The sequence below is a fragment of the Platichthys flesus genome, chromosome 12 (genome assembly GCF_949316205.1).
Source record: "Platichthys flesus chromosome 12, fPlaFle2.1, whole genome shotgun sequence".
NCBI classification, from domain to species: Eukaryota; Metazoa; Chordata; class Actinopteri; order Pleuronectiformes; family Pleuronectidae; genus Platichthys; species Platichthys flesus.
This window is the reverse complement of record NC_084956.1, coordinates 13,082,196-13,098,730: the sequence shown is the minus strand read 5'-3', so window position 1 is coordinate 13,098,730 and position 16,535 is coordinate 13,082,196. Positions and strand designations below refer to the sequence as shown.

At 41.2% G+C, this 16,535-nt stretch overlaps 1 protein-coding gene across 2 annotated transcripts; it reads right to left on the bottom strand.

Moving 5' to 3' along the window:
• Nucleotides 1-1,108: 1,108 nt before the first annotated feature.
• Nucleotides 1,109-16,513, bottom strand: fam135a (family with sequence similarity 135 member A). Of its 2 annotated transcripts, none has more exons than XM_062400608.1 (21): nucleotides 16,283-16,513; nucleotides 14,463-14,595; nucleotides 13,844-13,923; nucleotides 11,736-11,875; nucleotides 11,135-11,205; nucleotides 10,836-11,009; nucleotides 10,423-10,549; nucleotides 9,099-9,252; nucleotides 8,517-8,594; nucleotides 8,054-8,103; nucleotides 7,511-7,669; nucleotides 7,320-7,393; nucleotides 7,004-7,158; nucleotides 4,951-6,889; nucleotides 4,687-4,847; nucleotides 4,511-4,602; nucleotides 4,247-4,344; nucleotides 3,816-3,967; nucleotides 3,605-3,715; nucleotides 3,377-3,490; nucleotides 1,109-2,328 (listed from the first exon to the last, which is right to left on the bottom strand). In XM_062400608.1, exons 2-21 carry the CDS (start codon nucleotides 14,537-14,539, stop codon nucleotides 2,123-2,125), a joined length of 4,212 nt encoding a protein of 1,403 aa, XP_062256592.1. In that variant the 5' UTR covers nucleotides 14,540-14,595; nucleotides 16,283-16,513; the 3' UTR covers nucleotides 1,109-2,122. The 2 variants fall into 2 exon arrangements, with proteins under 2 accessions (XP_062256592.1, XP_062256593.1); XM_062400609.1 differs by having other exon boundaries at nucleotides 7,511-7,666.
• Nucleotides 16,514-16,535: the final 22 nt, after the last annotated feature.

Sequence of the window (16,535 nt, the reverse complement as noted above, 5' to 3'; positions counted from 1 at the left end):
CTAACTATAGGTTTTTAAAGCATGTTAAATCATCCAGTATCTAAAATACAAATATAAAAGTAACTTTTAAGTAAGGCTGTGAAATATATGTAGTAAAGTAGAAAATACAATGGTTTTCTCTGAAATATGAATTATAAAAAGGCATAGAATGACACAGACACACACACAATAATGTGTCCATCCTCTTCCTGTGCTTAGTTTCTCATGGGAATGAGCAGATAATCCAATCCTTACTGTTAATCTGACGACGGTGTGAATTTAGACGTGAGTGAAAGTTTGGCCTAGTGGGTAGAGTTGGTTGGGAAATCTTGTACATATGTAATTACCATTTGAGGATAGAGGCTATCGTCACATACCTCATTCACATATTTCATTGTTAGTGTTTGTTGCCCTCGGAGAAGGGAAAAATTCAGATCAGATTTCATTGAATTTTTCAAATGTATTTAATTCCAGGTGAGATGTCACCTTGATGAAAAATGTGAATGTAACCGATCAAAGGTTTGTCATGAATTCAATGAATACATATCAGAAACATGAAAAGGATGTGAGCATTTTTTGTCCTCTCTTGTGTTTTCCTTCGCATAGTCTTCATCATGGTTTGATTTGCTGTGTGGAGACGCTGAAAAGGAAATCCTAGTTGCACCAGAGTTGCTACAAAAATAAATACAATTCTTGCTAAGCAGACTTCACTGGGAAGTCTAATGTTTGGTGTATTAAAATGAGGAGAAGTAGATGCAGGGTGAGGGGGATGTCCTACAGCAGGAAGTCTTCAGGCTCCATTGACTCCCCTGTGGTTCTTTCGTTGAAAGAGACAGAGGTCGTTTGACACCTCCACAAAGGAGGTTATGTTTTCACCCCTGTTCATCAATTTGTTTGTTTGACAGCAGGTTTATGCAAAGATAAATTATAACCATTGAACGGATTTTCCCGAAACTTGGAAGGATGGGACATGGGAACAGAACAAACCCAATACATTCTGGCTGGGATCTGTACAAAGGAGAAAATTCTAGCAAAGGGTTCTAGCACTGGCCTCTGCAGGATGATTTGATCAAAAACTAAAACTTTACATTTTACAACAGCTTTAATTCAAAATTAGACTGAAATAATCTCTATACGTATTTTTCTTTAATCTTTCAAAGTATTTGCAAAGCTAAAAAAAAAAAACTCTTACATCTGGAGAAACATAACTCTGTACAAAAAGTTCATATAACCAACTGAAGAATATGCATATTTAATGGTAGAGTATGATGATATATAAACAGCTGTCCAGGAAACACTTTGTAAATTTCCAAGCAATACTTTCCAGTTAAACACATATATAATCACAATACCAACCAAATACTTTCGATAAAACAAGTTCATATTAATAACCTGTGCTTTTGCTGAATTTTGCTTAAAACCTTTGTAGTAAAATGTTATGTGGTAGCAAAGCTTTATTCTCCCAACACCAGGTTGGGTTTCATGTGCAGAATGCTGCAATGACAAGGAACAGCATAAAATATTAAGAACAAACCCAAAGCTGCAGAGTGGGAGCAACAATTCTGTTTCAAATGCATGAGAAATTGTGAAATTCGTTGATACAAAAGTAACTTGTACAAATGACCCTTTTCAGTACAAAAGCTTTTAAAATGTAGTTGTGGTGCAAATCAATGCAGTGTCTCTTAAAATTGGTGGAAAAGACATGGTGCAATGGTGAGGACATTATTTGCAAACTTGATATGGGCCAGCTCACCTAAACAGCCATTCCATTTTTGTAGCAGCTAAATTTCCATCCATACGTTCAGCATCTAAAATTAATTTAATAACTTGGAGAAAAATTATGTAAAATATAACATAAATAACACAGAAAGTATAGCACATGAGGGACGGCATTTCCCAAATACAAAAAACTAAAAACAAATTTAAAAAATGGCAGTAGAAAAATAGAAATCCACTGTGATTCCACTATAAAACAGGAAATTAGTCAAATTGTGATTTTGCTCTCATGTCTTTGAAAAGTAACTGTATGTTTTTAAAAACCAAGAGATAATCTAGATACCATGAACAGAATGATGTGTAGATGCAGTGAGGTATTAGCTGCACATTCCTCCCCTCCAGCCGTGTGTTTGAATCTGCCGCGGTTCTACTGAAAGAACTTGAGGCCAGCAACGAGAAAGAACTTCTCCAGGAAGATCTCAGAATCAAGTACGGCAATATGGGCGGCCCGACCAATAAGGGAGTTGGCCGTGTTGGGCAGGGCGTGAATAACATCAAACCGCACTAGATTACAGTCTCTGCTCTGAAGCAGTGGAAGCAGCAGGTTCTCTATCATCTCAGCGTACACAGGACCTGGTGCAGACGACAGAGAAAGAGACAGAACAGGGCGACTGTTAATTCATCTGATGTCTTTGATCGATTCAAGCTCCAAAGGGTTGAGCCGTATAATGATTTAGTATAAAGTCAGAATTAGGCCGTTTCCAGACATAACCTGCTGGTAAAATCCGGAGAATTGGTTACGGCGTTTACCTGCAGATTGCCTTTCACACATGTACGACACATTTCTCTGCAAAGACATTTTCACAACAGCAACAAATCCTCTGCATTATTCAGGCAAGAGGTGAAGCAGCTGGGTGCAGTAGACAGAGACAGGAAGCGACGTCTAAACTTCACTGTGGAGATCACATGATCATGTTTACAGCCCCCCCCGACAATGTCCGCACCAAAAACTCTCTTGACAACTTCTTTGGTGTCTTCTACATGTGTGACATTGCGTTTTAACCGAAAGATATTATTTTTCTTTTAGTCTTTTTCATTTTTGATCCCCTGTTGTGTTCACAAATCTAATTGTCCTGCATTTCTATAGACTTTATACTAGGAGGCCAAGCGGAGAAAAACAGCAGAAACTGTGGAGCCCCTAACTTTCGTTCACACATGCACCTCCTCCGGAGAAAGAAAGCAGCTTTAGAGTAACCGTCTGAATTATTAAATTGCATCGGACACTGTAAGTAAGCCACAGTTTTGAGCTGCTTTCATACAAACACTGTAGTCTGGCGATTATACTTAGTTTTTCCAGAGTAAATTGTCTCAATCAGTTTGTCCGGACATTTTCCAGAACTTTTCCTGCCAGCCCCCAGGTAAAATGTCAGAGCGAGACTATATTTGATTACAGCAGGAATAGGTCTGGAGCAGGTGTGTTGTGGGTATGAATGACTCGGATAATCTCCTGCTGCATTCTTCATAAGTGAAAGGCAAACTTGGTTTGAAGATGGCTTTGGTAAGTTTGTTTGTCTCCAATTAAAAATGTTAGCATCACTTGTATTTATTAAACACATTTCTTCCTGACAAATGGTTACAGTACATCAGTGTGCTCTCAATAAAGGATCTTTCTTCGACTCACCTGTTTGTTTGTCCTTTAATGCAGTTTTGCACATTTCAATTCGAGCAGAATGGTACGGGACATAACGATCCTGCAGTGAACCCACCAGCACCACATTCTTGAAGAATTGCAAACCTGAAACAGAAGATCAACAGAAACGTTATCTCCAATAACTAATACTCCACATAAACAGCTTTATAGACAGTCTTTGGTTGAAAAAAGAAGAAAAAAGGAATATGCAAAGCTAACCAGATTTTTTGCTGAGCTTGTAAAGGAACGTTTGGCGAGGATCAGAATGATCACGGCACGTCAGCTGAAGGAGGGACCCCGACTTTTTCCACTTCTGCATGAACCAGAGGCCTAAAAACAAAGACTAGCTGTTAATGTAACATGATCCCCCTCTGGGACAGAAGACAGAGAGAGAGAATACAACCATGGATAGAATCACTATGACACCTACCTGTGTTGACCAGAGCAGAGCTGTTGTACAGTGTGCCCAGGTGAGGTCCAGACAGGGAGAGGAAAGTGTGCAGCCTGCTCAGGTAACATTTAAACCTGGGCCTGCTCAGCACTGAGCGAACGATGAGGTTCCCCAAGGAATGACCCACGAAGCTGCAAATGAAGAATCAAATGGCTAAAGTGGTATTCATGCTCTTTTCAATTTAGATGTCTTACATATCGAGCAATTTGGATGATTCAAAACACAAATGTAAGAATATCTCACTTTAACATGAACAGTGTACTTCATCCAACAGATTACTGCGGTGTGTTACTGCACCATGCAGCTACATATTCAATCACCACAAATCCTTGTGTGGAGTAAAACTTCAATCTTTATTTTTTCTTATTAAACATCCAGATGTTAGACTTTGGTAAAACAGAACATCTTACCTTATCCTTGACACAGTGAGATTGTATATCTGAATATATTGGACTATTTCATCCAGCAGTCGGTCTGTCATTGACTCAAAGTCAGCAAAGGTGTCATTCTGTAAATAAGAAGTTTTAAAAAGGACAAGACAATATCAGGACAGTTTCGTTAACTCAACTGAAACAGGCTCAAGAGACCAACAACTAATAAACTTTAGTTTGTAAATAAAGATAGACGACGAAGCTCCAATTCCTCCAAGCAGCGTCTGTGCTTTATCCACTCACCTGGTTCCTCTCAGACATTAGGAAGTCTATTCGAGCACCAGGCAGGCCAAGCTCCAGGTAAGTCTTCACCAGTCTAAGGTCTGCACTGTTACCTGGAGCGATACATCAAACATAAAATACATCAATGTCATTTCTAAATACTAAAATATGACTTTATAGACAGTAACTTTTCCTACCGTCCAATCCGTGGACACAGACTATGAGATGGATGCCTTCTTCACAGCTCTCATCTTCCTCCAGGCTGAAATATGGAACAGTGGATGCCAGCTCAGGCACATCACTGTACAAGACACCGGGTAGCTTGAGCTGCTTCATTTCTTCTTTGGACTTGATGAACCTGCACAATTATATTTAAATTCATAGACAAATATTTGTTTAAAATGTGCGAAACAGGACAATTATCTGCATTAAGCGTAATATTGAGTGGGATCATGACTCACGCTTTCATCTGTGGTGCGGGTGCACATTCATACCACCGCAGGTTGGAAGAAAGGGAGGTGGAGGGACAGCGAGGTCTTCCTGAGCTATGCATAGTGCTGCTGGAGGCTAGATTAGAGCAGATGGGAGCTTTGGAGGAATCCTTTGTTTCATGCAGGTAGCCGATGCCAAGCTGCTCGAACAGAAGACTAGTCTCTTGAGTGGCTGGATCCCCAAGCCCAGTTTGCTCTTCATCAGTGACGCCATTCACAAAAGCATTACCATCCCCTTCCTCGTAGTAACCGTTCTCGATCATCTCATGCTCTGGCTCATCCTCATCATTCTCAGCCGGGGACCCTGTCTGTATTCCCAACGTGATAGCAGATGTTTCTATGGGGCTGATCTCAGACACATCTGTGCTTGAGCATGAGCCAAAGTAATTCTCTACCATCCCGCGTTTTACCAGGTCAGTGCTACTGGTGGCAGAGTTACTGGAAGGGCCGGCAGAGTGGGGTTCACTACGAGACTCTTTCGCAGTCCCACAACCAGCTGCTCCTTCTTGCTCGAGTTCAGACACAATTAACTTGGAATCTGTTTCCAAGTCAAAGGGAGATTTAATAAGTTTGGAATCAACTGCTCCAGTGTCAGAGGTGGAGACAGCAGCAATGGCAGGTCTGTTGGTGATATCCCCAGAGAAGATTACACTCTGCTCCTGCACCAACACACTGGACTTCCTGCCTCGCACTTCAGCTCCACTGGAGGCCCCAGAGGAGCCCACACCCTCATCATCTGAGGGTAAAGAATTAATGGACGTGAGGGAAGACTGGACTCCACTGACAACACTGGTATTTTCTGGGTGAAAAATTTCCCCACTGGGTTTTTTAACAGTGCTTGGCTGAACAGGCCGTGGTGCTGTATTCAAAAGGGGCTTCTCGGGCTGTGGGGCAGTAACAACTGATTCAGCAAAGCTTAGTCCTGCAGAGGTCTGTGGTCCTGGAGCAAGCTGAGTGGCAAAGGAGCTGGGCTCACTCTCGATGCCCGAGTCTGAGAGGCGAGACGAGGCACTTGGGGCTGCAACGTCTGGCAGCCGGATACAATCACTCTTTACCTGTACTGAGACCAGGCAGGGCTGGGTACACTGTGCAGCCTCTGTACCTGGCCTTCCAAACACAGAGTCCACCACAGACTGTTGGGAGTCACACGGGTCTGTCTGGGTTATCTCAGGAGTAATATTCCTTGGAATCCCGTCAGTCCGACAGGGTAGAAGAACAGTGACCTTATCTCCTTGGTTTGGGTCCTTGTTACTTGGTTTCACCTCAATTTGCTTGAGCCCACTAGGCCACTGTGACAGCTTTTGGCCAGCCTGGTGAGCTTGCTCATCTTTGTCAAGTTGTTGGTTGCATATGGTGCCAGCCCCAGTACCTGCCTGAGGATTATTCTGTGTGTCCAAGCTTGTAGGGTTTTTGAAGGAACCTTCTTGAAAAGAAGCAGCAGCAGTTATATTGTCATCTAAAACAGAATCCAGAACACTGTTTTCAGAATGTCCCGAGTCAAAAGTAGAATTGGCATTAGTCCTTAAACAACTACTTGAGTCCCCCAGCAAAGTACCCCTTTCCTCCTCTGGGTTTAGAGGAGCCTCCCCTTCCTTGCATTTTGTGTTGGGGTCACTAAAGGGAGCTTTGAGATTCTTATAGCCCACCAGAACTACTGAGTCCTTGGAACCCTGTCTGATCAACTTCTTGGAGTTATCAATCTTTGCATTTTTCTTTAGCTTGACCGACTTTCCTTTAGACTTAGGTGGTGGATCATAGCTGTCTGGCCAGCTGTTGTCCAGGGAAGCTGATCGAGACTCAGTTAAGGGGCTGGCACCTGCACTGCAGTCCTTGGAGCTGGGCTTATCCGTTTTACTGGAGACTGAGCCAGTCCTTGTGTTGTGCATTCCCAGCCAAGGTCCATCACGATCTTCATAACAAAAAACAATTGAAACATTAGAAAGATAAAAAAAACTAAAAAACATAATTACTGATGCTAATTACTGAAAATATAGTTTTATAGTTTTAATACTTTGTTACTGACCTTCAGTGATGGAGTCCAGGTATCGATCCTCAAAGATGATCGGCAGTGAGCTGACATCACCATCCAGATCCACACATTCCACTGGAAGCGGAGGCAACGTTAGGAAATAGTTGGAGCTTTTGATGGCATTAGTCATCTGCTGGTGACTGTGAGCACTGATGAGGAGAGGAAATAAGTGAGACAGAGAGTGAGAGAGATAAACATGGGTTTTCAATACTTGGCCTATTCAGTATTTCAAGCATGTAGCTACTAGCACAGGCTTGACAACCGCAACAAGATATTTCACACCCAAGACAAACATGCCACTGCAACTTACTGTAGTTCTTGATAAGCTAAAGCAGATTGTCTTGGATGTTCGAGACAAAAGAAAGCCTCAGCAAACCTCCTTACCTGTAAGAGATACAGTCAAGAGTCAGTCAGCAGTATTACTACGATTAAAAAACTGATCATTGTCAGTCAATGATCAGCTCATCAGTTATTACATTTTTCTGCGATCGAGGATCTCACTCTTAGTGTATGATGCTCCACTGCCAGGAGGGCAGCGACATGCTCCTGCAGCGACACCACCTCGAGGAACTGTCCCCAAAGAGCCATGAGCAGAGAGCAGAGCTGAGCCAGGTTCATGTTTACCAACTCTGCCAGCTCATCTGGGGATTCAGCCTTCTGCTGAAAATACAGAGACAGCCACAAGAGGGCACAAGTGAGGAAGGCTTCCCTAACTATAGCAGCTCTTTGCAGGAGGGCTTAGCTTAACAGTAAAGAACTATGAAAAGACAATACCTATCCAAATACTTCTTCTAAAATGTATTGAATCAAAGATTATTGCACATGTCTAGAAAATCCGGATGTGTCACTCATGCCCTCCAGCGGTAAGACATGTTAAGTCAATGCAAATAATTTTACTTCACAATTTCTATGCCCGAGGTACATTCCTTATAACCCCTCCTGCCCAATATGAACATAACATCAATCTGACAATGTGCCAGGCATGCCGTCCCATAAATATTTTTCTATCACTACTTTGTGAAGGAGGCCTGCAACAAATCTTACCTTAACTTGTTCACACAAGTCAGCGAGACGGGCCTCTAAGTCGAGTTGCTCTGAGAAGGCAAAGGCACAACATTAATAAGATTCACTTTGATCATTTACTGAACAATAATACATTTAAAAGGGTTAAAGAAGAACCAGTAATGCAGGATGAGTGAGAAAGTAGTGTAAGGAAACACTGGTGTCAGAACTTAGCTTCTTTTTTTTTTATCACATGAGCAGAGACAGCCAACAAATTCTACAACACCACTGTATCAGAAAGATTCTTTGATCGAGGTCAGTTAGTAATATGGAAAGAAAGTTTAAGTATACAGTATAGAGAAATATGAAAAGGTGACATGACAGCAGTCAAGTAGATTGTCTCAGGCAAGTGGGACATAAAGAAGAGAAGGTGTTTTCTACAGGAAGGTAACTGGAGTGAAGAGGAAAAGAAAGGCAGGCTGGTTCTGTAAGGGTCGGGACGTACCTATGTAGACGTGGCTTTGACTTCGGGGATAGGGTCTTCTGAGTACTCTCTCATATAGGACTTGCATGCTGGGCTTGGCTAGTAAGATTGCACATATAGGTATATTTAACCTTTTTATGATTAGATCGTCTGGGATTGGTTAATGTCTGTCCACTTGTGTGAGTTAGATTTGGTGAACCATAGTAACAAAAATGAGTTGTGTTTACAATTTGGTTTAGTCTCCTCGTAAACAGACTTAATTTTACTGAATGCAACTATGATCTTGTAAGTTTATGAGCTATGAATAGTCAACCGAAAATAGATCCACAAGTTCACTTAGCAGGTTGTTCATTGTGTAGTTTGTTTGAAGGGAGGATTATGTAACTGAGTAGGGATCAGGTGAAATGACATGAGAAAACACACCAAACTTGCAAAATGTGATTTACACTTACATTGAAAAAGACAAAACAATGAAAATCAATCCAAAGTGGCAAATGAATCCGAAACTATTATATTGTCTAACCTTGAAAATGTGCTTTTAAGTAAAACAAAAAAGTAAAGAGTGTACAAAAACATATTGTGTGAAGCCACAATGCAATTTACCTAGTTCCATACGGTGGGAGGAGGGCAGGTCCTTGGTGATAGACGTGAAGTAGCCGAAGAGGCCCTGGTAGGCGAGAAGGAGACTGGAGCAGAGGTTCTGGTGCAGCCTGAAGGCATGTTGCAGACAGTGGTCAGTTACCAGGAATGTCCTGCCCTGAGGGATCAAAGGGAACAGAGAGAAGGGGCAATAGATTATTTAAATCTGTAAACAACGTTTCCGCTCTTCTGGAAACTAGCAACTGTAAACATGAGGCTTTAAAGCCACCGTCATTGGAAAAACAAACTCAGACACAGTGATATGTTCTGTGTGGTTTTGCCATTTTAAATTCTGTCTTTTAAAGTTATATTTTCTGCATTTATTCAGTCAGTGGTTACGAATTGAACTAAGGGGGGAATATTTTGGTAGTTTATTAAATTACAGAAAATAAACCACTTTTATAAATTGGTGCTAATAGATATAAGTTTTGTTGAATAATTTCGCTCTGATTTTTTTGATGTTTGCAAAGGTTACAATACCTTGTAACTTTTGCAGAGCGCCTTTCTAAAGGCACTTCATAAATAAAATGTACTTACTTGTTTCTTTTTTCTTTTTTGTTCGTAAAGCAGGATACCCATTGAATTCTTCTACAAAGAAGAAACTGGTATAAATGTCTGCCACTACACACTGCGTGCCTCATTACTCAGTTATTACAGTAACCACGACAGCCCTATAAATCACAATAGATGAACCTGCCAGTTATTTCTATATATTTTCTAAGCAATATATATATGGCGATATTTCATAGTGGCCTCTGCACAGTTCCCTGCAGTGAATCGAATAAGCGGTCGATGGGTTGTTACACCCGAGCTGCCCATGAGTGATGCATCGTGGGCTGATGTGGGACCTCTGTTCCATCTAAAAAACACTGGTGCATTCACACCACAGCATCTCTGGGCAGATCAGCCACCTTTCTCTGTCAGGAGGGGCCAATTACTACCGGTCAAATGTGACAGTGGTCTGACAGTTTCCACTTCTTCTGCACCCTCTGTCAACCTTTTGACACGTCTCCCCAAATGCTACAATGCAACGAATGTAACAAACCATTCTACCTGTGGTGTGGAAATGTCAAATCTGAGTCCACAGTCATGTTCATGTAATAACCAAAGCCTGTGTCAGTGCCAATCATTCTTGATCAATGAATGAATACCAGGAACTTTTTATCCAATCATCAGTATTTCGCCCTCATAAAAAGGAGAACCATCACATTATTGGTAATATTAGGTGTATGACAGTCAATGCTGATACCCAGTTGCACTGACATGCTGTTCCGGTGGCTTCACTTACATCTGGGGAAACTTGCTTGACATAGCTGTTGCCGAACACCACATTCTCCAGAGATGGGATGACTGAGTCTTTGCTCTGTGCTGGAGCGTTGCGGTTCAGCCACGTGCTTTTCACTGGTCGAGGAAAACTATGTAAAATCATAGAATAAAATGTAACTTAGCTTATCAACACAAGAATGTTGTACAGAAATGCAACAGCTATGTTGTTGACTTTAACTGTAATGTGAAAACTGTATGTTTAGTTTATAAACTGTTTGTGTGGTGTGAAAGAAAAGGTCTGTGTAAGAGTTTACAGCAAAGTACAATAGTTCAAAACAGGATGGAGATTTATGTACAATTAACTATATTGCATGAAAGAAATAGTCATTTTTAATGAGTGTATATAAGTTTACTTGTGTTGGGTGGTGCTCTGACCTGATAAGGGGTTGATGAAGTGCCACGAGGGAGGCATGGATGGCTATAGACATAACAGACAGGTGGAAGTAGTCAAACATGACATTGATGTGTTGGTGGATGCCTCGCTGAAGGCTAAAGTGCAAACGGATTGTGCGGCCACTGATACTCTGTAAAGCGCTCGGATCATCTGGCCTGTGCAAAGAAAATAAGAAAAATAAAACACAAGACTCAATTAATGTTGCATTTGCATACGTGATAAAAATAAATTCACAAACACTAATACAAGCAGATGCAGTAAAAAAAATTGCAACACCTACGAGTAATCGCCATCTGTGAAGTATAAATCCAAGAAGAGCTGGAAATCCATGTCATTGAGAGACTCTTCTACCTGAAGATATTGAAAAACAGAGGAGAGAATCTATTTTAAAGCAAAGGATAACCCAAGTTGATTTACAAGCTCTGTCATAAAATCCATCAAGGTATTTTTATCTGATGGTATCAGCTCCAATAATTCTAAAACAGTTCAACACCATTGGCTGATGGCCTAAGGACAAACCAGCTGTCATAAACACTACAATCTGCTCTGTTAAAACAGTGGAACTCAACTTTCATCTTCATTAATGCTGAGCAGTACAAAGAAGTAAAATAAGAGTAGTTGTGACAAATACTTATTTGTCTCTACACTTGCAGTCTTTAGGGTTAATATAAAAAAATCTGTCTCTAAAGTGTTGCTGTCAAACAAACTTGTATCGATCAGATTGCCTTTTTATGTACATCTATTTCATGTCAAGTGTGCAATGATATGTAGCAATATATAGATATATAAAATGTAAGTTTGAACACACGTCTTTGGACTGGCAAAAAAACTAAAACAAGCAATACCTCGTAAAAATCACCATCTCTCTGTGTTAAACTTACCTTCTTCTCATCTAGCAGCATCATCACTTTGAAGAGGAGGACGTCGTTGATCACAATCTCTTCATTCTTGTACAGGATTTGGAACGTTTTGCTGGAGATAACATCATCTTGGACTAAAGCAGGAAATGCCAGATCAGACCCTAAACAAAAAATAATAATATGATTAAGTGTGTGTGAACTGAGCGACGGTTGCCAAACCAACTGCATAAGAACTTTCTTGTGTAATCTTTAGAATGATATATGTTGTTACACATGGCTGATAGGGTTTAAGGGTAGAGGTTTTTAATTACAGTATCTCCAATTGTCTCTTTGCATAAAACCTGGTGATTATCCATGGTATGCCATAAAGACCGTACATGATAAGGTGGTTTGTTCAAAAGAAACAGATTGCGGTTTGGAAATATCCTTAAAACCAAACATCAATGAAGTCCGTTGATGATCTTGGTCAAGAGAGCAGGGAATATCACACAGGGTAAATCTTATTAGATCTGGAATGACGTTGAGAGTACAAAGTCAGGAAACAAGAAAATAAAACAGTTAATCACTGAAATTAAAAACTCATGATGATCCTCTTTGAATTGAGTGCTTTGTGTTAAAAGAAAAGAGCAGGTGCAGTTCTCCAAGTAAGAGGATGTGGCATATACACAAAGCTTTAGAGAAATACCAAGAACAAGGAGTGGCTTGTGAGCTGAGCTTGTGTTCTGCAAGCTCCCTGCCAAAAAAAAAACTAAATCTGCAATAACAATGATTAATTTCTCTAAACAGCGCAAACATCTTAGAGCTGGAATGCAATATAGTAAACATGCATGTCTAACTGAGGTATTAGAATGACTTAAATGAATGTCACCTGCATTAACAGAGAACATTACATTCCTTAGGTTACTAAAATATTATTTTCGTGGTTTGAATATGAGATTTGAGGAGAAAGCGGTCGGGATCAGGATTGACAAATCAGACACAACTTTATAAGCACTGGTGCTTTTTTGTGGTTGCAAAAGGTCAAGAAACAGAAACAGTTAGATTAATTACTGACCTTAAAATACACTTTGCCTTAGCTGGTATTTTTGGTGGCAAGCAAAAAGTGCATAGTGCACAGGTGGGAGGAGAGGTACAAGCAGGTGAGCTTATTTAAATAAGGCAGCTCCAAGCGTGTTGTTGATATTTTGGTAGAAAACGTGTTTTTGAGCTGAGAATAGATGTCTCAGAAAATCTGTCTGCTGCCACTTTGGGGATTTCAACAAAACCTAAAAAAATACTAGAACCAAATGTGCAGGAAAGATGGAATATTGTTTAAAACTTAAATATGCAAATTAAACTAATCAGGCAAAATGTAAAGAAAATGAGTGAGACAATGTGAGCATAAATTCTAACAATTTCCTGTTGTGAATGCATCTGACCCAGACAATCCTCTTTTGTGTTCTTCATATGTGAAAGGAAAACTCATATGCTGATGGATCTGCAGCCTTTACTATGAGAAATTTGACACAGGGCTGCTACAAACTAGCCTCATATAATACTGCATAAGTCACACTGGTCTGTTATGTAAGTAGCATTCAAGATGTACTCATGAAATGCATTACAGTTCAATGTGAGGATTCCCAACATAAAGTGGAGCATGAAATAAACTGAAATAGTATTGACGTATTAACAGCCTTTACAACGTATCTATTCATGTCATAATCGTACAAGTAAAATAAAACACATGCCGGTTTCTGACAGGTTGTGCTTCTCTACGATCCTGACAATAACCTGATTGCTTGAAAAAGGATCTGTCCATTTGATCAGCTGTTGTAGTGTCATTCTGATTGATAGAGGTGCTTCCAAGCCATGACTCCAATGATAGGACAGGCTTAGAGTTACTTTATACATCACCACATCCTCTGGTTTAATATCCACCTCAGCAAGCCCTTCAACATTTTTACTGCTACACCTCTATGAAACCAAAAATAGCAGGTGTGCTTCAGATGCCAAACGTCTGTTCACCAATCTGTGCATCGAAGGCCTGCGGTTTTCCACTTGGCGTTGAGCATAGCACTGCAGGTGTGGTGGAGAAAAAAACGACTTTACTGTACCCATTTTATCCGATTGCGTACGAAAAATGTGTTTACCTCCCGGGTGAAGCAGACTGGTCTCAACTTTGTGTGGGACCCGGGGTGGCACCTTCAGGTTGGAACGAATCTGGTAAAACCTGAAAACAGACACAACTTGTTTTAAAATGAATAGTCACATAAAAACAGAACTATTTGTTTGGTCAAAAGCATCATTAAAAAAACTCTGTGAAAGAGCAACAAACCACACTGGTCAGCTAAAAGTGCCTCTACTTGTAAAATGACACCACACTTTTCATGAATGAATAATGAGCACTTTCTTTAGCAGTCACTCATGTAGTAAACCTGAGCTCTCACGGCACTGATGAGCTGGGTGAATAGAGATAGAGTTTTATCCAGGCACAGGAGAGTATCCTCATCGTGAGGTTAAAACGAAGAGCTCACATAAATATATGTAGTATACTTAAGCACTGTTGAGCATTCCCTGCCGTGTGTACAAAGAGCATTTGAGCCCCCTGCAGGTCTAAACCAGATCGTGGTTTTCTAAAAACCAAAGCTCGTTTAAATCCCCTAAAAACATACTATCATCTTAATTAACCTTATTTGTAAAGTACGCTTGGAAAAGAAAGTTCACCTGCCGAACACATATGACAAAAAGAGACAATGAGAAGATACTAACCCTCTTTGGAACAGGTCCACATTGTAGAACTTGTGGAGCTCCACAGAGAACTCCACTGTAACCTGGACTTCAGTCATCTTAGTCTCTACAGGCAATGGTGCCTTACATCATCTGGGATACAGCTGCTGTAGGCCTGCAAGCAAAGACAATGTAACTAGTTCAGCACCACAGCATTTTAAAAAGGTCAAGCTGTTAGATAAAAAACCAACAGTAGTCATACAGCAGGAAGGTCAAGTTTAAGAAAAAGCTAGACTTGAGTGTGAGTATAGGTTTTTCAGGGGAATTATCACTAGGACAAGGGGCTTACATTAGGCATAGGAGGCATCCTGTGTCCTCTGGGCCCAATTTGTTAACAGCCCAGATAAGTATAGCATTAGTATGACAGGGCAGAGGGGAATACTATGAATAACACTACAAAAAATAGGCCTGAAATATAATATCACAAACCTGCTATGTTAGAAATAAACACAGACATCGCCATTTATTTAGACCCAAATTAAGAAAAGACCATATTGTCGTTTTGGCTGTAGAATGGGACCAAAAATAAATAAATAAATCATACAGACGCTCCCTAAATTAGTCATTAATGAAATGAATAAATCATCTACTGGGAGACAACATTTCGCACCAACAAAAGGCCAACATGAGTGTGACCTGGTTGACGTCGATGCCTGATATCAAGCAAATAGTGCCACGTAATGTTAATAAACAAATGTCCCTCCCTTAGTAGTGATCTTTAACAGCGGTCAGTTATTGTCAGACTGACAGATATGATCCTCAAGTGACAGAAGACAATTCGTACCGCAAGATTATCATATCATAAACAAATAAGTCCTCTTTTTACTAAATTATAAGGTCAACAATGATAACAATGAGAGGGAAACTATTTACTTTAGTAGGATTTGTCGAATAATCAGACAACGTCACAGTTCTCACGCAGAGATGAGCACGTGCTGCTGCCATCACCTTAAATAAGATGCTGTTGCAAATTCACATTTAGATTTCAAAGTCTCAGGTGTCTCAGCTATACCAGCTCCACTCCTCAGCCAAAAGCTGTGTCACTGTTTGTAGAGGTTACTCACGGGGAGAGTAGACAAGGTGAAGGAAGGCGTCAACTGGTTGATATGCAGACTCTGCGTACTGTCAACAAAACCACTAACCCTTCGGTAGGGAGCTGGCAGAGGACTGTTATCCACTGACATGTTTGTCTGTGTATCACTCTACAACCAACACAATACTATCGATTGCAAAAAGCCACAAATAAACAGCCATATTTCCCTAACCACACTCACAGCTGCTGATAAGGAAATGTAGCGGACATCGCAGACAATTCATAACCACCGTCAGGGGAAGTAAAATCAATAAATCTGCTCCTTATTAAAATATACATATGTAAATATGATGACGCCTTAACAGCCACCAGCTGGGAACAAGTATTTCAAACACTTGGAATCCGAACCTGAGGCAGACCAGTACAGACCCAGGTGTTTAAGTCGTAAGCTTTCGACACAGATTTGACGCTGCTGCCAGTGAGTTGAGGTGCTGAGGCTCCGGAGCTGGTGGCCACAATCGCAGCAAAGCTATCGTTTGTGTTACAGGTGGGAAGCGACCTAAACAACACTTCAGCGATGGGCCCGCTGAAGATGAGCACCGACCCGTCGGGGACAACCAACACGCACTTGGGCGCACCGACGAACAGAAAAGTGTCACTTGGTGGCTAGTTAGCTAACGGTAACAGTTAGCGTCGCGTTAGCCTCCCACCGTCCAGTCCTCAGAGGGTCTGTGTCGTTAGCCGCATTAGCCGAGCTAACACTACTCACCATTGCGCTGGCATGCTAACATTAGCCGGCTAACAGACGTTAGCCCCAATGTCGACCGCGTCGTCGTCCCCGCGCGGTGAAGTGTGGACACAAACGCAGTTCTCCGCCTTCTGCCTCGCTCCCGAGTCTGAGTGAGGTTGTGAGACTGATGCCCTCAGTGCGGCCCGGCCATGTTCCCTCCCCGGGCGGTGCTGTCACTTAGCTGCGGGGCTAACTGAGCTCAGTCTGAGGAGCTGACAGCAGGAGCTGCTCC